At 29.9% G+C, this 22,250-nt stretch overlaps 1 protein-coding gene across 5 annotated transcripts in view; it reads left to right on the forward strand.

The window, feature by feature from the left end:
* Window positions 1–946: 946 nt before the first annotated feature.
* Window positions 947–22,250, forward strand: part of LOC136989476 (YTH domain-containing protein 1-like) — a 101,550-nt gene continuing 80,246 nt past the window's right edge. For all 5 annotated transcript variants that reach the window (XR_010882920.1, XM_067287633.1, XM_067287634.1 and 2 more), the window contains exons 1-2: window positions 947–1,125; window positions 19,474–19,575. Coding sequence is in view for 4 of the 5 variants with exons in the window: in XM_067287633.1 (XP_067143734.1) it covers window positions 1,104–1,125; window positions 19,474–19,575 (124 nt within the window). In the remaining variant the exon portion in view is untranslated. The remainder of the gene's footprint in view (window positions 1,126–19,473; window positions 19,576–22,250) is intronic.

Genomic DNA, 22,250 nt, shown 5'->3' on the forward strand with positions numbered 1-22,250 from the left:
AAATCATATAAACAAGTTTTAAAGTTTGTCGAGTTTGTCCTGTGTCTCCTGGGAACGAATGCTGCAAATAAAAGACTGTTTCCCGCAGTGAATGTTATGTGGACATCCGAGAAAACACAGTTCAAAGTTGAAACGTTAAAAGACATGTTGATGGTTAAGTAACTTATTGTCTACTGTACTGGTAACATTAATTTAATTTGACGTCCTGCTTTTGCGTTCAAGAAATCCGGGCACCTTACTTTGGAAAATTTGATTTTCAAAAAGAAGGTCCACTTTTCTCCTTTAGAATTATTTATTTGTGCGAATTATTTCAAAGTATTTTAATAAAAATTCGCTCATATCATATGGCTAATATTAATTAATACATTATATTTATTACATTAATTAAATTTTTTATTAATCAATATGTTCATTTGAGAAAAAGCACAAAATTGCTGTGTCTAACTTATCATACAGGAACGCACGAGGCAAAGAGAATAGACTTTATTATTTAACACGTATTGGGGGAATTTTTGAGGAATTCCCAGTTTTTTTTTTTTTTTTCTTTTTTAACACAACGTCTGGCGGGTAAGTCCGGTTCCACACTGGCAATCTATGGTCACCAGATATGACCCAATTTGAATTTCGATATTCTTAGTATAGTAATGACTTTATAAAAGATTAGTTTGGGGGCTCCTGTTGATGAGGGTCTCAGGCAATTCCCCTTTTTGCCCATATGATAACGCGCCACTGATTACAATGCCCAATGTTTGTTCATAATGGCCGGGCATTGTTTGTAATATAACTGTTAGCTAATAAAAAATATATATCAATTATTAAAGTTTTTTCCGTATTAATAAACTTATTTTAAACATATATATAAGCATACATTAAAAATTTTAAAATTTAAATAAAATATATATTAAAATGTAGGTGGCGTGTTGGAAAAAGCAAGGCAGCGCAAGCGTCGTTTGGTCGAGATAATTTTGTAATTGATGTTGGTTGTATGTGATCGGTTCTTCATTTGGTTTTGAATCTGTAAACAAATTCAATCGTTTTTGAAGTTTGTTAGAATCATTAAAACGTCTCATTACTCTTAATATTAAAAGGGCAAAGAGGAAATAATGGATGAAAAAGATAACAAAGGTAAAAACAATTTCTTTTTACTGTAGTATTTCTCAAGGCTTAAACATATCTTTCACTTACATAACTTGTATTTTTTCCACGTAAAATTGATTACACAGGCTTATTGAATATGTAAAGTTATAATTAATAATGTATGTAGCTATAATCAAGTATATTGTACTTCATTGATTTGAATGAATTTTGATCATTTTTTTGAGAACATTAATGTTGTAAAATACACAAATACACTGGCACAATTCTAGACGTGTGTGAGGGGGTTGGGACCTTAACAGGGCTGTAGAGCATATTAATAGGAACAAAAAAAGTCTAATAAACCATGGGTGTACGGGTGACCCTTTGCAAGATACAGGCCCCCCAAAATGACTATATGTGAACTTTTCGAGACCCTCAAAAATAGGGTAAAATTTAAAAGTGAAAATTTTCACAAGTACAACTAAAAATTGCGTTTTGAACGCTTTCTGTTACAACTTACTAGAGACTCCTAAAAACCCCCTAAATACGAGGGTGCCACCTCTCTACCGCCACTTCCGGGGAGCGTCGTTGGGACTCGCGCCGCTCTCTCCGCTAAGCCTGTCACGCATTTAACGGGCAGCAAGCCACTTTCGCCAAAGGTATAATTGATAAAAATGCATGATAGAACCCCAATTATCCGAGCCGACGTGGACCGATGCTACCTCGGATAACCAAAAACGCAAATAAAACGAACAGCCACGGCAATTTCAGATTAAAAATTATGAATATTAAAGATTTGTGTGGTCTGTTCCTTTTAAGCCTCTTTTTATATCTTAGTGAATTTAATCATATATAGGAACAACAGTTTTTACATCATTTATTATGCAGCTAATATACATACAATACTTTCAAGGATAAAAATGTGTATTGTTGTAAGTTAGGTTTTAATATGAAGGGTTTACTTTGCATTGAAGTTTAATCATGAAAGGTAACAGAAGCAATTTATTTTATAATAAATGTTACTATTTATAAATTATGGTATAAGAAAAGTAGTGTATTCACTTACAGGTTCAACTCAGATAATGCAGAACCTTGGATAGTTAAGGTTTTACTGCCTATAGAATCAAATAGTTTGGTGATATGAATAAATTTCACTTATTTTTTTGAGGAAATTAATGTTATAAAATGCATCTAACCGTAAAATTAGAATTACAGAAATGTAAAGTTTCTGTAGTAATTTTGCTTTGATTTTTACTTGAACTGAATGTAAAACAGTAATTGACTCAGTACTAAAACCAAATTTTAAAGTTTTTATATAAAATAATCAAACTAAATAGAATCTGGCTGAACTAAAAACTGGAATTAAATTGATTTCAATGCTGATTTAATAATTACATTACCTGGAACAGAAATAGATGCTAATTATATTTGAAATAAAATACATTAAATAGAAAGAATAAATGAAGGGTATAACGTCTGAATATTTTAGTAATGTTGTGGCTTAGAAACTAGTTTGGAATTTTGCAATTAACTATGGCTTCTGTAGTATATTAAAATTAATAAGTAGAACAAAAATAACTATTGTTATTTTTGTCCTTGTTTTTAAAATACATTTACATTTTATCTTTTTAATTAAATTGGATTTTGTTTTGTTGGCAATTTAAAAATGTGATTTAAATGTTATGAACATTTAAGTGGCATTTTTGCAATAAATGGTTGTGATGTAATAAAAACATGGTTAGTCTCAAAATACTTTAATCTTACTGTTATTCAAACTTGAAATCTTTACTAATTATTGTAGTTTAAGTTGCTCTTAATATTCTCAATATATTTATTTAATTTGTTCATAATCAATTTTTGTAAATATACAATATAGAAACTTATTTTACTTCATAAATTGAATTTATTTCCTTCAACTTTATTTTGAAATTTTGTGGAATAGAATAAATAGTTCATACATATGATAATTAATTTTACTAATTGTTTTCTTACAATATTTTTTAATTAATATTTTATCATTACTTATTTAGAAGTTTACAAAATATGTCACTGTATTGATAAATGAATAACTACCTAATTCAGGAAGACAATACCTTTATTAAAAGAAACATTTTTGATAAAGTTTTGACTTTCTTCCTACTCTTAATCATTTAGTCAACAGATTAGAATGATGTGCAGGAAACACATTCTACATCATTCTGATCTATTCGTTGAATGATTGTAAGCTTAGAATTATCAGATATTTGCCTAAAGGTATATTTTGTTGACTAACCATTTACTTACGTAATCAGCTTTAAAACAAATCTATTTTTTCTATTGTATTAAACATATTTTACAGGTGCATTTTACAAATCTTTTCCAAGCTGCTGGAATGCACTGTAGTAGAAAGGACAAGTCTATATCAGAATGTGAAGGGTACATTTATGTTACAGTTTATGAATTTAACAAGATACAAAACATCTCTCAGATTGCCAAAAACATACTTTTTAAAGGTTTTATAGTCCTGTTTAAGTAATGCATAGCTCCCAGCCAAAATTTGTGAAACATCCTGTAACTAAATTTTTACTAATTACAGTTATTTTAATTGCATTTGATTTAGTTAATTTTAAATTAATTTTTGTTTTTATGTCAAAATAATTTTAAAGTTAGATAATATCTTCCTGTCTACAATCTTACTATTGTTAATTTTATATTGTTATTATGATATGTAGTACTTATATCAATAAACTCCTATTATTTTTGATAGAAATGAGTTAAATTCAAAAACATTTTTATATATAAATAAATCAATCACTCTGAATTTTATGCAGACACTATTATTTCTTATGCTCACATCAATGGTCAATGACACTACTATATCAACTCATCTCTATACAAAGTTAGCAAAAATATTCAAGTAAAGTCTTAACACCAACCAAATGCCGAAAGACTAGACACCAATATTTGGTTGGTGTCTAGTCTTATAATATATCGGGTTTAGCGATGTTGTTTATAGTAAAGTCTTGTTGTTGTTTGTCAATTCAATTTAGAAATTGATTATTGATGCATTTTATCTGTAGAGAACAAGGAGTCTATAATTATCTCTCTAATGAAAGATGCTTATGCAGTTCTTTTAGTCCATTCTTGGAATAATTCGGTTTATAAATTAAAAGCTTTTAATTCATAAACAGAAACTAATCCAAAATGGTTGAAAACAGTTCTAGTTTTATCAAATTGTGTTAAGTTTTCATAAAATATAAAACCTATTTGTTTTTTTACTGTGAAACAACTCTAACATGACCAAGTAAACTTACATGTAAACATTCAGAGAGTTCACTTTTAATTAACTTAAACATACAAACTCTAGCTCATCTTTTGACATTCTCAAGGAATTGTAAAAAATGAAAGAAATAAACCTACGTAAAGTCAATCTAGCAGAAATAAAAATCAGAAATTAACAATAATTAAACAGTAATAAAAGTTTTCGTTTCTTTAATGTATTTTGCATACTTTTCATTTTTTATTTTTAAGAAAAGCATTTAAGGGAAAAAAGTTAATTTATGCAAGAATAGCTCTAGCATAATTATGAATACAACATGAATTAAAATGAAATTCAATAATATAGACATTAAAATACATAAGACAGTAGAAGATATTAGTATTTTTAAAAAGTTTCGAAGACTATAAAAGGTGAAAAGATCAGAAACCAATGGCCAAGATGATATGTATGAGACAGCTAAATATTTAGATAACTGAGATATGAAATCACATTTAAGATATTTCAAAATTCAGTTATCTTTCTCCAAATGTAACAACTGTGAAAGTAACAAAAATATAAAACTCTATATTATTTTGTTTTTATGAATATGCATTTCATTTAAAAAAAATTGTTTTACACTTTTTTTCAAAACAAATAGTTAAAACTTATTTATCCAGATTTCTAGAATTAAATTGAATTTAGATAAATGAAATCTAATAATCTGGAATTTTGAAAAATCTGAATTGTTGAGTATAAAGAAGTATAATTATATAGAAAATCAAGCCAAAATTATAGTGATAATCAAATGATAGAGCCAAATGAATCACCACCCAGTTAGTTAATTAATTATATAGATATTGCATAATTTAGACTAAAGTTTATCATCATTTTGTATTAAATTTAATAATGTAAATATTCTGGAAGAGATGATCTGGAGCTGGACTCAAACTTTCAACTTCTGAATATTGTATAGATGTGTGGCCAATTACTCTACCCAAGCTCTGTTCAATCTTTGCTTTCAGATCAATTAACTTATAAGATACAACCAATGCTATTTTTCAGCCAGAACACACTGTTATATTGTACTGACATAAAAAGTATGGATAGCTATTACAAACAGGGCATGTCCCAAAAGTAAGTTATAAAAAACAAACTTAAATAATTAAATTTTTAATGTAATATGTTAAAATTACATTAAAAAATTAAATTAGCCATTTGAAAGTATAAACAATCTAAGCAATTTTACTATAAAAAGGTAAAAATCAGAGGGTGCTAAGTCCTGAATATGCATAAGGTGATATGTTTGCACAGTAATGCAGCTCCCCATATGTTGAGATTGGCTAAAAAAAGTATGGAAGTAATGGACCATCCTGTGACCGTAGTCCAATTTTAAAAGCTAAACTTTTTTTAGTTAATTAAATTATAGAATTTGGATTAAAGGTTGGCAGTTAAGCTGTCAACTTGTGCTAATATTAATAAGATAATTTAATAAAATTCAAAATTAATTTTTAGTTTACTAATCCTATCACAAGATGTCAATGTAACAGCTGCTTTTAAGCTAAATTCTGTAATTATATTAAATTAATTAAAAATTAACTTTAATTCTAGCTCAAAAATAATCCAGCTTTTAGATTTGCAAACTGAAAATATTAAAACTACTGATAATTAAACTTGCTTAACTTGAAAGACTGTCTTGTTTCCTTGATAAATATATTATTAAATTAACAATTTCTTTTTAGGTAATTTTAAGGGTTGTCTGAACTTTAAATGAAATGTTTTAAACACTTGACATTATTAATGTTACAAAATGCTCTAATAAATCCTAATTCAAGTCTTAATTAAGTCTTGATTATCTATTCTTTTTCTTTCTACTATAGGCTTGTGGTTCCAATATCTGTTCTTTTTCTATAAAATATCCTTTTGTAACTATAATAATACAAAACTAAACATTAATAAAATTAGAATTTGTTTTGATAGGATCCAAAATGTTGGATACCAGATAGCACCATGTTGTACTGTACACTATTAGGTATATTGTACTATATTCATGTCCAAAAAATAAGCATACTTATCCAGTCCGTAGAGTGAAAAATAAACAGCAGAAAATTTATGTGAATGTTTCCAGATAATAAAAATACTAAAGAAGTGATCAAAAATTCCATTAATAAGCACAAGTTTATACAAAATGTGCAAGCATGATAAATACAACAATCATATGCCATTATTTTTGTTTTAGTTTAACCATCATGGACAGTTTGTTACTGTTTTACTGTAAGATGCTGACAGTGATAATGCCACAAAGATGCTACATAGACTATTTCATGAAAGGAAAATTTTGGCAGAATAGAATCAAGCCAGTCACAGATAAATGTTTAATGGGTAATCCCAAAAGTAAGGTCTCCTATTTTTTTCAAAATACAAAGAAACATTTATTTCAAATAACATTCATATTTTAGAGCTTGAACATTCATCTATTTTTCTACATAATTGTCATTTCAATCGATGCATTTTTGTATGCGCTGTGGCAATTTTTGTATGCCCATGTCACACCAGCTCGCCGCCATGTTGCGGGACCCATCTTGTGCATACCTTTTGATATTGCAACTTTTCTGTTAAAATCCTATGATTGGTGCATCAGGAAACCTCAAGAACCAAAATGCAGAGATCATTCAGAGTGATTTGCTGATATTCACACATGGTTTGTTCAATCTTCGTGATTGTCTTGTCAGAAATTGACGGTCTCCTGCTTCTTTCTTTGTCAGCTGCAAACTCTCTACACCACTTGAGGATGGATGTTTTTGGCATCTATGCATGACTCGCCATACACTTCCGTCAATTGGCGATGAATTTCAATCGGTTTAACACGACATTGCAGCAAGCTGGTATGACATGAGCATACAAAAATGCGTTGATCAAAATAATGATTATGTAGAAAAATAGATGAATGTTCAAGCTTTAAAATGATATGAACGCTATTGGAAATAAATGTTTCTTTGTATTTTTAAAAAAATAGGAGACCTTACTTTTAGGATTACCTTTGTAATTATTAATAAAAAAAAGTACTGTATTTTAATAAAATATCATAACAGATGGTACTATGCATAGTTTTAAATTCTTTTGCTTGGAAAGTTATGCAACTAGTTGCTGGATTTTATTCGTAATGGTTTTGGTTTGATGTAATTTAGATTAAATTTTTGCTTTTTAATTGTTTTCATACATAAAGAATGCAATGTTCTGCTTATATGTTAGGTTTTACATTGTTCTAATGAGTAGTCCCAGAAATATAGATCAAATGTATGATTATGCTTATTTTAGGATGCAAGTATTTAGGCTCCACATCAATATAGTCTGCAATGGCTGTGCATTCTTAGCTAATATTTTCTCTAGACTTTTTAAAAGTAATTAATTAGTTGAAAGTTAATTCTAATTGTAAATATTCTTGATCCTTGTCTGGGTTAATGCTTTCTGATGTAGCTCAAATTTGGATGATTTGCACAGACTTATCACACCTTGTAGGTTAAGTAATGAAAAGGAGTCTGAGATCAGATTAAAAAGTATATGCTTTATTAGTATTGGAAATGCATTTTGGATTTATAGTCCCTCATCAGTCCAAACAAGTATAGATGGAATTTCTTGTATATATACATAACATGATGATCTTGCTCTCAACTGAATTGTTAACCAAAGACTGTACTTTTACCTTCTGAATAACAATTTTAAATCAGCAATAACACACAAGTAATGAGCAATTATTTATTGTGATATTGTCACAATGTCGGGTTGCAATTTTTAATTTATTTAACTTAAAATATATGCTCTCCATCTCAAATTAGTACTGTAGTGTCTTGCCCCTGTACATCATAGTTTTCCTTTAACAATAGAGTCATGCCAGTCATCTGTCTAACTTCTTTTGGGGATTTGAATTGAAATAACATGGCTTCCGGTTTGCATTGGAACTTTGTGTATAGTTAATTGGGGTCTCCTGCTTTTAAGGTTTCCATGTCTGGTCTCATCTTTCATCTACCTAACTCCGTTCTTGAAATTAAGGAAAGATGGATGAATGACGGTGGGAATTTATAGGTCAGTTTTTTTCAAATTGCAGCCCAAAATATTAATTGTACACAATCCAATTCATCTTTGTGTGCAGCTAAGAGGAAATAGTTTACTCAATTTTTTAATCAACTGTGTTTTTAACTATTATTGTGTACAATTAATTTTTTACTTGTGTGTTATTGCTGATTTAAAATTGTTATTCAGAAGGTAAATGTACTGTACAGCTGTGATTAACAATTGGACTGTTTATTTTGAAAGTGGTGTAAGTACATTTTTTCTTTTTTCGAGATATTTAAACATTTGCGTTTTAGTTGATTCAAAAATATAAATAAAGTGTACTAAGTTTGACAATGTTTCTACGACTTTAGAAATATGTAAGTTGATTGCATAAAGACTTCTATGTGAATTTAACTAAACTAATATATTCTTTCTGGGCCATAAATGGACTTACACCACTTTCATAATTATCGAATTGTAAAATTCATTAAATTTTTATTATTTAAAACTCAATTTTACTTGAAACACATTGTGTTTTATTCTGATTTTGTTTATATATAATAACAAGAAATAAAATAGTGTTGTTTATTCTGAACATTAAAAATATTTACTTATTGTTAAACTATTTTATGATAAGTTTATCATTTTTATGAGCTTACCATTAGACATGCTGTTCATTTATGCTCATTACATGGATTTTTTCCCATTTCATCAAATTGTACATTTGTTGGTAATATTTATTGTTTTACTCCTCTGTTTTAAAGGGCTGTCCATAAATGATGCCCACACTGGAAGGGAGGGAGGGGTTAAGACAAGTCGGACAAGGGGGGTTGAGCATTAGTGGACATCCATTTATTTCATTAAATTTTATGGACTTTATGCATTTTATGTATTTATTTCAAAGTTTCTTTTATGTTTCATTTCTACTTATGGTATCTATCATTCATAAAGTGATGATGGTTTTAACAGGGGTTGAGTTATGTTGGACATCCAAAGAGGGGGAAGGGGTTACAAAAACTTGGACAAACTGGGACAAGAGGGGGAGTAAAAGTTTCAAGGAAAATGCAGATGTAATTTATGGACAGCCCAAGTGCTTAATTAGACTGCAGAAAATGGACTTACACTACTTTCATAACCAATGGTTAGGCAATGTCATATACCAATGAATTTTTAATTGATCAAAGCATATGGTCATTTTAAAATGCTAAGTGTGAATTGTTTATAAATAAAAAGTTTACATTAAATTGTATGTATATTATGTGATTTCTCAATTTTTTTTAAAAGTGGACTTACACCACTTTCAAAATAAACGGTCCAATTAAGTTGAGAGCAAGATCATCATGTTAGTATATATACAAGAAATTCCACTTGTTAGTCATCAAGGCTAATTGAGAGTTTGGTGTACTTCAAATTAATCTATTAATAGAAAGCTATAAGTAATAAGCTGTAACTAATGATGTTATACTTACTTTGGATGCTTTTATCTGGAGACAATGAAATCAGTTTTACCTGCAAAATCTTGAATTCTATTTAGTTTTTAAATAGGCTTCAGGATCTGAAATCTTACTTTCTATTTTTAATGATACTACTGGATTATTTTTATCCTCCTGAAATAAATACTGTTTAATATCTTAGGATGTTATAAAAGTAATGATAATAATACAAAGTAAAAATAAGCCAAATATAAAGCAAAATATAGGCCAACACATGCAGAGTTTTGTTCTCATTTTTTTGATGTTTATAGAATCAGGACATTAAAATGTCAAGAAATGCAAAAAAAGGAGGGTCAAAATTTGACCAATGTCGATACTTTTCTTATGTTTCTTTAAAAACCGGAAATTAACATTGAAAAGCTATATTTAAGTCCTTAAGTTAAGTTTTTTAAATCCTATATTTGAAAGTAAACAATAATCATGATTTCACTTATGTAAAGTAGACGACTACAAATTCTATCATCAGAATTCACAAACAAAAAATGGAACACAATGCTAGTCTTGACTTCAGGTAACAAGAATTAGAATACTAATATTATTATGCTGTTTTAATTATACCTGTTCTGGCTATCAATTAACAAAAAATCCAGCAATAAGTTGCATAACATTCATGGCAAAAACATTTTAAATTGTAAACAACCATACAAAACTGGTTATACCTAATAAATAATGGTAAAATAATATTTGTGCTGGATATTAGTTTATTTTGCTTTTATATTGGGTTGAACCAAAAGTTTATTCAGTTTTTAGAAAATAAAATTTAGAAAAAATAAAATATACTATTTCGGAATAAATAAAAACTTCTAATTCACAATGTATTCACCCTTCTGTTCGATAACCTTACGCCATCTGACGTAGTTTCATAATCCCATCTGTGTACAATTGGGTGGGTTTCTGATTGAAGAAATTATCAATGAGATTCATTCAGCCTTGCATTATCATGATGGAATACCACTCCCCATCGATTTTTCAAGTTTCAGACATTTTTGATGCACTGCAGCCCTTAGTTCATCCAGTTGGAGACAATATTTATTGGAATTAATTGTTTGGTTGTTGGGTAAAAGCTTGTAATAAAGAACCCCTTTCCAATCCCACCAAACTGAAATCATTACTTTTCTGGGATGCAAACTAGCTTTAGGTTGCAGCACTGGTGGATCACCTGGCTTACTTCAAGATCTCTTACATTTAATATTGTTATAAACGATCCATTTTTCATTGCCTGTTATTAATTGCTTTAAAAATGGATTATCATCATTGCATTTTAAAAGTGAATCACTAACAGAAACAGGCTCAATAAGGTTTTGTTCACTTAACCAGGGATGCACAACCTGTGGCCTAGGTGCCACATACGGCCTCCTTTCAATGTTTATGTGGCCCTAGGACAGTACAAAATCCCTTCTTTTGAAGTTTCTAAGTATAAAACTTTTTCCTTTTCACAAAGTCATTAGCACCCAACTGTTTTATGACTTTCCCTGAGGTGAGAAATGGGGGGTTGAAGTTCTGTTTCTAGCTAACACACTTTCTGGTTTAGATATTGAATATTTTAAGTTTGATACATAGTATTATAACGATTTTTAGAAGAATCAAATAGAATAAAATAATGTTAGAATGTCATTTCCAATGTTATCAGGAAGTTTCTATTTTGGCGTGAAATTTTCAATTTTATGCTTTAAGAAAACTTGCTTATTCGTCTAACTAGCGTCAAATAACATAAAAATAAGTGAAAATAGTGCTGGAAAACCATGAAAATAACAATTTTTTAGCATTTGTTTACATTCTAGATTCTGATTGGTATAGTCAAATTTGAATTAAACTTCTCTGAAAAGAGAAGTTTAATTCAAATTTGACTCTGTAAACCTAATGTCATTCAAACTAGAAAATACCAATCAGAGTTCAAAAAGGAATGTACAAAAGATATAACAACCAATTATTTACAACAAAGTCTCTCCATAGACTAACAATAGAAAAAAATTATTACGTTGGACCAAGAAAATTAATAGCTGGAATAGTCATATGACTAAAAGGAAGCTGATTGCACTAAAAAGTTTTGGATTTAATAATTATTTCAAACAGGTCAAGTCATAAGCTTTCCGTGATTATCAACACTGCTCACACTAAAGTAATTAGACACCTTGTGTCAACAAAGAGTGTTGAAAATGGTCTGCCCCCTAGTCAGTAAACTTAATCCTAACCTGGCCCTTCAGAAAAGGTTGTGCATCCCTGACTTAACTGACAGGGAAACTCAAACATCATAACATGAAATGTATCCAAGGTTAGCCAAATGTCTGACAACAGATGTTTGGGATATTTTTAAGATAACAGCTATGTCTCCTGTTATTCTATGCCAATCATTTTGAATTAAAGCCATTATGGACTCATCTTCTATGGTCAAAGGCTGTCCTGACCGAGGTTCATCTTTGAGAGAAAAATCTCCTGCCCCAAATTTTGAAAACCATTTCTAGTAATTGCATCTTTCCCATTTGAGTTTTTGTCACATCTTTTCCTTTTCAGAAATAATAGAGCATGAGATGTCGAAAATGCACCTTCTTATCTTCCATTTTAATGTTTTCTTTTTCTTAAAAGGTAACAGAATCTTAAAAAATAGTTGTAAATAAACTTACATATTAAATATGCAAATATTCGTAATGTCCACCTAAACAAGTTAAAACTTGATAAGCACAACAGAGGTGACACAGATGAGTGATTATGTAAATCAGGGATGGTCAACTGTGACCTGCAGTAATATTTTTTGTGGCCCACATAACATAAAATATGAATGAATATATCAATTTCCCATCTTAAGGAAGTATGCAGCAAAAATTCAAATGTTATTTTCTACAACTTATGTATGTGAATAGTTTTTTTGCAATAAATTTAGTAAAAATTGAAACAAGAAACTGGCTAATAGACACATTGAATGCAATTTAAAACTAGCAGTGACTAAGATTTAACCAAATATTTCCGATATATTACATCTGTACCAGAAGCTAAATTAAGTATACCTATACTAATTTATAATTATATACAAATAAAGAATTGTGAATTACTGACATTTCTCCCCCCCCTTTCTCTTGTATGCAGCCAGCGTCAGTTCAAAGTTTTGAAATGTGGCCCTTACATACAAAAAGATTGTCCATCACTGATGTAAATACTTGAATGAATTTTTAGTTCAACCCAATACATTTAAATCAATATCCATCACAAATATTATTTTGCCTTTATACATTTAAAATTGCATGTTATGAGATTTTATTTTAAAAACTATTTTATATTATTAATTATTATAAAATGGAAAAAAATCTTAATTTTGAGGGTAAGGATTGGGTTTTATAAAATGTAAATGCTAGTAATCAGTAAAATTGTCATTAAGTCTGATCCTACTGGAGATACACGCAATGTCCTTTATCTCCCCACCCCCTTAACCTTTAACCACCAAAATTTAATACCATTAATCCCCCTAAAAACAAACCTTCCTGCAAAATTCCGTAATTTTTCGACAAAAAGCACAGGAGTTTTTAAGCTTCACCGTACATACGGAAATTACCCGAATTTTTTGCATTTCTCAACATTTCAAGGTTTTGAGTCCAAAAATGTAAAAATCTCAGGGAGTCATTTTTTGATTGATCACCATAGTTCTACTCTTGTTATATATAACAGCCAGAAAAATAAAAAAGAGGGTCAATATTTAGTATCACTGTATGTTCAAAAGGAAACAAATAATTAGAAAAGTAAAATTTATTTTGTTCAGTACAAAATATCAAACTTTATTCCTCAATGTTTACAGAATAAAATAATTCACAGTTTTAAGCATTATCTTCCTATTTTTAAAGGCATTTATAATTACTAATTTGCTCTGTATTATCTTGAATTGTGTGTGGCGGACTCCTGTGATGTTTTATCACAGACCCAATATTTCCTAGTGTTGAGATTGACGCTCCGTTTTTAGAGGATGTGTTATTCAGGATGGAGAGAAGGTGTGAACAGTGTATTTGGGGAGTGGTGTTAGACACAGAGGCACGAACTCTGTTTACAATTAACACCTGTTTATTAATATACAAAAGTCATCTTACAAAAATCAGGAGATCTCCTTTGGTCTTAAAACTAATCCAATGCACTGTGTCCAGATAGGATGTGATGTTTGTGAAGAGAAGGTTTTCCAAGTTGGTTGCTCTTGAATGGCGGATCGGTGTTTTAAACGGACAGTCCCTGATGAAGAAGACTTGTTTGTTTGTTGTTCTTGTATCCAGGATAAAAGTTCTCTGACTTGGCTTGAGAGCTCCTGGCTTTCTGGAAACCCCCTTCTTCTCTCTGTGGGACAATATCTGGCCTGGTGAGGCAAATAAGATTTGGTTATACTTGTGAGCTGAGGAAAGACTCCTCTGTCCTTGAATTTGAACCTCTTAAAGGCAAGTGTTTTTACCCTGGTTATAAATATCACCAGCTGTACCCACATGTCATTTAGTTTTATTAAACATTCTATCTTAATCCATTCTTTTAGTTATTTGCACTGTATAAGTACACGGAAAGTTTATCTCCATTCTTTTCTGACATCCGGAGGCATAAAATTCTACTGTACTCTAATCTGCTTTATTTTTAAAAACAAATCCGAATAAAATTAGAAGATAAAAAAGATTGTAAGACAAACAGATGATCTTATGAGAGAGAAAAAAATTATTTTATTATTATTCATATTATCCTAAATGCATTTCACCTTCAACGACCTCTTCAGTAGGGTTTTTTCTTTTTACAAAGGAACTTAGATGTAGGTTATCTAACAGTAGAGACATCATTTATACAGCAACTACTTTGCGTACAATTTTTATATCTAATTAATCTATCCCAGCCTTCTGCTACAATCACGCCATCATTCAGATTCATTGTGCTAGTTTGCATAATGATGCATAGTGTTCTTTGAATTTACGTTTAGTTACATTTTTTTCCCGATGTAATATTTTAATGTTATTAATATCAATAGAACAATTATTAGCTCGACGATGTAAAAATATTGGAGAAGTATTAATTTTAAGGCGTATCGAGGCTAGGTGTTCTGACAATCTTACTTGCAGCTTCCTCTTCGTTTCTCCCACGTAAAAATTAGGGGTTTCACAGGAACACGGAAGTCTATAAACCACACCATCATCTTCCAATAATTCTTTTTTCACCTTGGGTCTTGACACGAGTCCAGATAACCTATTTTTTTGGATTGGCGCCAACTTAATTAGATTATTACAAAAGATTTTTTGATATTTTTCAAAGATACCTTTAACGTATGGGAAAGAGACATACTTATCCACCGGCTGTTTTTCTTCTTTTACTCTGTTCTTTTACTCTGTTCTGTTCTTCTTCTTTTGTTTGTCTTCTTTCTTTTACTTGAATTTCTTTTTATGCCTCCGGATGTCAGAAAGGAATGGAGATAAACTTTCCGTGTACTTATACAGTGCAAATAACTAAAAGAATGAATTTATCTGACACCATCGGTTTTTAAGATAAGAGTTATATTATAGTAATTTTTATCTTTTACATTATTTTATTAATATTCTATCTTAATGTTTTTGCAATTGTTGGAGAAATTGGTTGAATTCCCAACCTGCTCTCTCAAGATATTTTATTTATCAAAAGCATTTTAATTGAATCAACTTTTCTTTTAAAACAGATTTTGGTCAAGACTTCGGCCTCTGGTTGAGACCTCACGTGTGTTTTCGTTTGTTTCATTATCAATTATCATAATAATAATTTATATACAGGGTGATTTAAAACTTGGGGTACAAGCTTTTAGGGTAGGCAGAGAACATAACAAACCATATTCACATCACAGGATACACTAAGTAATGACAAGACAATAAATGATGATAAAATCTTTATTAGACCCTCTTGCACAGTAGTATGGTGATTCTAATCATACATTCCTATGTGAATATAATTTTTTTATGCTCTATGCTTTTTCTAGAAGTATGTATCCTGAGTTTTGAATCACTCTGTATACAAATATATACACTTAACTGTCAATTATACATAAAGCTAATAATATTTATAAATAATTATTATAAATAAAAAAAACTGTAGAGAACTTTGCAAAATACTAGGGTAAATTTTTATATTATACCTTTTTGACTGAGCTACATTAAAATTAATTCAAATTAAATCTGAAAATATTTGAAACTTTATTAGTAACATTGGCCCAATGCACATGACAACTTCTGACCCTAAACTTTAAAATCTACCTGAAAAAAAGGTGTACTTTTTGCCCAATAAACAGTGGCAAAAAATTAAACAAGTACATTTTATGTGCAGGAAACGCATGCATAGTGTTTAAGAAACAAATAAGATTAATGACATGGTTTCAGAATAGTAAAAATAAAGGATTGCATTTATATAAGCACTTCCGATCCATATCTTGAATCTAATCATATCTATATCTTGATTCTATCTGTATTCTTATGCATTACCAGGTTTTGAAAATCAGGGTTTAACCTTCCAATAAAACCACAGCTACCCTTACGCAGAATACTATGTAATGACAGGGACAAATTAACTACATTAGAAAAGTCATGTGTATACATAATTCTCTTACAACACCAAATAATGATGCAAAAACAAAACAGTGATATACGAGGGTGGTTTTTTCAAGTTCCGATGGTCCGTAAAACAAAGACAAGTGTAAATAACAAAACAAATTTATTACCAAAAGTTAGGTACAAACATTGTTACTTTTTGACATAATCACCATGAAGATTGAGGAATTTGTCATATCTGTGGACGAGCTTTTCCGTCCCCTTGTCATAGAATGTTGCTGCCAGTGAATTAAGATGGCCTTAATAATGTTGTTTTGAAGATCGTCATTAGTCTCAAACCTCTGCCCTGCAAGCCACGTTTTCAGTTCAGGAAAGAAGTGAAGTCTTCACACATTAAAAAGTTCCAAGCTGGGTGGAAGTTTTCACCACCTTTAAACACTTCGCGTATAACCCTGATTTAGTGCGGAGCAACTTCCACCTCTTTTCTGAACAGAAAAAGTAGCTAGAAGAGCAGAGGTTTGAAACTAATGACGATCTTCAAAACAACATTAAGGCCCATCTCAAGTCATTGGCGACAACATTCTATGACAAGGGGATGGAAAAGTTTGTCCACAGATATGACAAATGCTTCAATCTTCATAGTGATTATGTTGAAAAGTAACCATGTTTGTACCTAACTTTTGGTAATAAATTCATTTTGTTATTTACACTTGTCTTTTTTTCATGGACCATTGGTGCTTAAAAAACCAGCCTACATATATTGGGGCCACAAGTAGAAAATTGCAAAGCAGAATATTAGAACATCAAGATGACATTTGTAAAAATAAAATTTCCACAGAACTGTCTAGTAGGTTTCTCAATCATTACACCCTGTGGAATGAATCTTCCATCCTCATATAATCTGGAAAACATTATTAATTGAGAAATTAGAGCCATGTATTAGGCCCACTCTAGAGTTCCCAAAAATATGGATTTCACTATTCAATAATTTAAAAAATTAAATCACAGCTGCCAATAATTTTCAATTAGGGGAGACCGGGGCAACTTCAGCATGTTAAGAATAAGTTAAATTTTGTGTAATAAATACTGCTGTAAACTGAAATAAAAGCATTGTTTATTGTCTACCAGAATGTAAGCTTACCATAGAACTGGTTAAAATCAGTTTGGAAATAATAATAATAATAATAATAACTTTATAAAGAGATAGCGATTGACAAAGTTGCCCCCATACCAGGGGCAACTTCAGCAACAGTAATGGAGCAAGATAGGGAGGTATATAAATTTGTGTTATTAACAATGGATATGTTGGAATTCACTATTAAAACAAAGAAATACACTTCCAAAGACCTATTTAATATTATAACAACGAAATACAAGATCAAAGGCATATTTAATTAAGTAAAGAAAATGCAAACAAAAATTAATTACAAAAAAAATCAAACAGATAATAAATGAAAACATTCTAATGCAAATTAAAAGCAATATAAAGTAAAATGAATTAGTGAACTCAAATAAACAGTAGAAATGAAATGTGCTTAACAGCAAATTGTTTATGCCCTACACATATTTCAAATAAATTGAACCAACTCATTTTCCACATCTGTACAGCCACATGAACCCACAGTTAACACTTGTAGCAGATAATCCACTTTTTCTGAGTAGTTCCATATTGTTCATTGCAATATATGCAATAAGTATTTTTATCGTCATTTTTTGGTTTTTTAGGACTTTTCTTTAGTGAACTTCCAATCCGATTTCTCCAAATCCATTGCCTTTCTGTAAGTTCCTGATTTTTTTTAACTTTAGCCTTGGCTTCTAGTATGGCTTTGTATGGGAATCTAGTTATTTCTTCTGCTAGTTGTTAGTTGCGGCCAAATCAAACCATAACAAAACACGATCAGGAACAAGATCGGCAACACTGCCAAAGATGCTCCAATAGTCACGATTTAAAAACATTAAGTGGAACCCTGAGAATAGGGTACTAAGCCATGATCTGGTCATGTGAATAAGTTAATGTTTTGTCCTTCTAACAGGAAAAATAACTTTCGTTATTATAGAATTATAACAAAACATGCCAATTCTATATAAATGAAAGCAAAATATTATATGAAATTGAATAAAACAGACAACTTATTTCATATTTCAACTACGCTTGTCGGAGAACAACACAGACACCACACTCAACAAGCCATCATTAAAACTTAACTGTCTAGCCTCTAAAGAGAGTCTCCTTTTATTTTGTTTCAAAGAAAATTTGATTAACAAACTTGCCCCGTATGCCGAAGTTGCCCCAGTCTCCCCTAAATTTGACTGTTAATTAAATGTGTAAGTTTAATAGCGCACCATTCAGATTTAACACATGCACTCCAATTAGAACACATTAACATTAATGTTAAAATTCATATCAATGTTCTAAAATTTGTTTTGGTTTCAGCTGAAGAAGACATTCTATACAAGTCAAAAGTGCTTGTGAAATATTTCGTACTTGTTCTGTGTTTTACTCATCAAAACCTTATTAACTCCAATAGACTCCAGTGTTCGTAAACTTTTATCTGATTCTGGCATGAAAAATTAGTTATTTCTTTCAGAATGTGATTGTTGTATTGTTATCAGAATTAGCAAGTCTGAAAACATATAAGTTAAAATACATTTATAAAACTTCATTTATTGGATTAGAATTTAGTTATAGTTATTATCTTCAAGTATACAGACATTTTTAAATCATCTTTTTATAGTTATAATGTGTTACTATTATTATTTACTCAAAGTACAATAACTTAAATTGCCAGTGATTATTACTTCAAGTATATACTAGCCATTGTTGTAGATATAGTGTAATTAGTAAATCCTCAGTTTATATTTTTAAAAATTATTTTAACATGTTCTTTAAGTGTCAGAGCCAGTAAAACCAGAATTTCCACTAATTGTAGTCTTATTTACTCACTCTTCTTAATGTTGCTAATCAGTTATTGTTATCAGTGATTACAATAAACAGATTTTACTATTGTATTTTGTACTTTATTTTTTTGTTTATCTAAAAAAATAAAATAATTAAAATTTTTTCTAATCATGTCTTAAATAACATGAATATTTTTTTAAATAGGCGATACAGAAGTGAATGAAGTTAATGTTTTGGATGAGTTGCTTGAAAATGCTGATGATGATGATTTAACAGCTGAGTTAAATAATGAAGAAAGAAAGCAAGGTATCATATGATAAATATATTTTATTTTAAGATTTATTATTTATAATTTTAACTGATTGTTTATTTATATATTCACTAATGTAGCAGATATTTAAAGAAAAAATATATATATATATATTTTTTGCTCACATTCAATAAATGTTAAAAATTTAGTAATTGGTACATCATTTGTTCTAAAATACCATTTAAAACCAGTCTATTTATGCATAAGTTACATAGAATATAACAATGTATTTATTTTTTTAAATATTAGTGAATATAAGCAATCTGTATGGCTGAATTGTATATAAAGTAACTATTGCAATATTTCAGGATTATTTAATAGAATATTTAAAATAACATTTTCAGTTGTCATAATTTTATTGTAATATAGTACACTCTTGCTAATCTGTCCTTTGAACTATCCAGCATACCTCTCTGGTTTGATTAGCAAGGTTGAGGCTGGAGTTTTAAACGTGAAAACGTGTACATCGGACGTTCAGCGCCACTTTCCTGTAAGCCTAGAAGTTTGACAATGGCATTTGGAATGTTGAGCATGATTTCACTGACTTTCCAAACACTATTGTCAAACTTCTAGGCTTATAGGAAAGCGGTGCTGAAGTCCAATGTACAAATTTTCGCATTTAAAACTTGGGCTTTAATCTCTCTATTATTTATTCACTTTTGTTTCCAAGAAAATGTTTGTCAAGTCGTGCATCCTGTTTTCCTGTTTACTTAGATTTCATTTCTGTAGACAGTATTGCATATCAGCATGTTGTTTTATTTGCCCATCTGCATCCAAAAAGAATCAGTTTTGAAGAATGACAAGTCATATCATTCATTGCCATTAGGTTTTATACTCTCGATAATCCAGCACTCTTGATAATCTGGCACTCCTCTGTTCAAACAGTGGTTGGATTAGCAAGAGTCTAGTGTAGTTTTCAAAATTCAGATGCTATAAATAACAGAAAAGTAATTTGAGTTTTTTGTTAAGCTTAAAGTTTCTTTTAATTTAAAAGCTGTCTTTTTTTTACCTGAATATTTTAATGATGAAAGTTGGCTTTAAAACAGAAATATGTATTTATTGATATCTGCATATCTATAAAGATTTTATGTTATGGTCATCTCAAGTTGACAAGGATGCAACTCAGTCTTGGAGCTCAAATTTACATTTAAAAAACTTTGAATGTATGAAAAAAATGGACTCATAATAATAAGTTGACTCGATACTGCTGCAAAGATAAAATACTTTCTTCATCTACATATGAAGTACATTCTTGTTTTTTAAAATAGTGTTCAAGCTTCAGACACTTAGTTCTGGCTTACTTGAAAATGACCAGTGATGGTTAATTCCTTTCCTATTGTTGTGGCCTTACAACACATCACCAAAAGCTACAGTAAGAACCATGTACTTTCTGGAAGAAGATTAGGTATTAAATCATCATCAGACACAAAAGAAATTGTGAAAGAGAAAATGGAAAAAGATCTGATAATGTGGGTAGAAGATTTCACATAAAAGAATTCCAGTAGATGAAATGTCATCAAGCAGAAGGCATTAAGAATTTTTAAGCAGATTAAAGAAATGAAACTAAGCTTAGTTAGATAGAAAGTATGAATTTCCTGCAAGTACATATTGGATAAACTGTTTTCTTTAAGGTATGCACTTCATCATATATAATTTCACCTGTGATCTTTATATTAAGATGAGCAGGCTGGTAAAGTATTTCTTCCAAATTTAGCCAAAATTATTGAAGATAGTATGGTGGCTAAGCTCTTATCAAGTTTGGAATGCAGATGAAACTGATACTTTTTGGAAAAATATGCCAAGTAGAACTTACAATGCAGAATCATGGAAAACTGCTAGTAATTCCAAAGTAGCCGAGGATTATGTGACCTTTCTTTTTGTAGCAATGTTTCAGAAGATTGTACATTGTACATTGAAACTGCTGCTTGTCGATTGATCCCTAAAACTTTGGTGAAAGTTGAATTTGAATAGATTGCTAATTTATTAAATGGCAAGTAAAAATATCTGGATGACAATACAAATTTTTACAGAAAGACTTAATAAATGTTTTATCCCAGAAGTTAGATATTATATGGAGGAAAAAATCTTGAATTTAAAGTTTTACTGATTGTAAATAATTTACCCAGCCATATGATTTTGGAAAACCTCATATATTGATCTTTTAATACAACACAAAAAGATGATGTAATTATTGTAACTGTTACTTGATCCCTTTTTTAAAAATTAATTTTATGGATATCAAAGTTCTTATTGATAAAAAGTTATGTAAAATAAAACAGTAATAATTAGTTTATTGTTTGTAATTCTTTTATTCTCAAATAAATTTTTCGTGTTGGAAGTTCATACAAGTAACTTGTTAGTTTCTAAAAAGGGACTGGGGTGGGCAGCCTTAATTATGTAAGTGTGGGGAAAAGAAATTTTACAAAAATCATCCCTGATTAATAAGGATTTGTTGTTCAATGCTTCTGCTGTTTTCAACCAAAAGGTGTGGTTGAGCTATAATTTTCTGTCGAAAGCAAAACAGATATACTTTAAATCACTCAAAGACTTCCTGACATTGGATGAATGGTTTCGTCTAAAAATATAACCTGTGGAAACATCTCATGACTGTAAGGTAAATTTAAAATTGGAGACATGATCATCACGAATATTCCAGGTCAGTTTCTCCTGC

Source organism: Centruroides vittatus, unplaced genomic scaffold (genome assembly GCF_030686945.1).
Source record: "Centruroides vittatus isolate TY-2023 unplaced genomic scaffold, ASM3068694v2 scaffold_576, whole genome shotgun sequence".
Taxonomy (NCBI): domain Eukaryota; kingdom Metazoa; phylum Arthropoda; class Arachnida; order Scorpiones; family Buthidae; genus Centruroides; species Centruroides vittatus.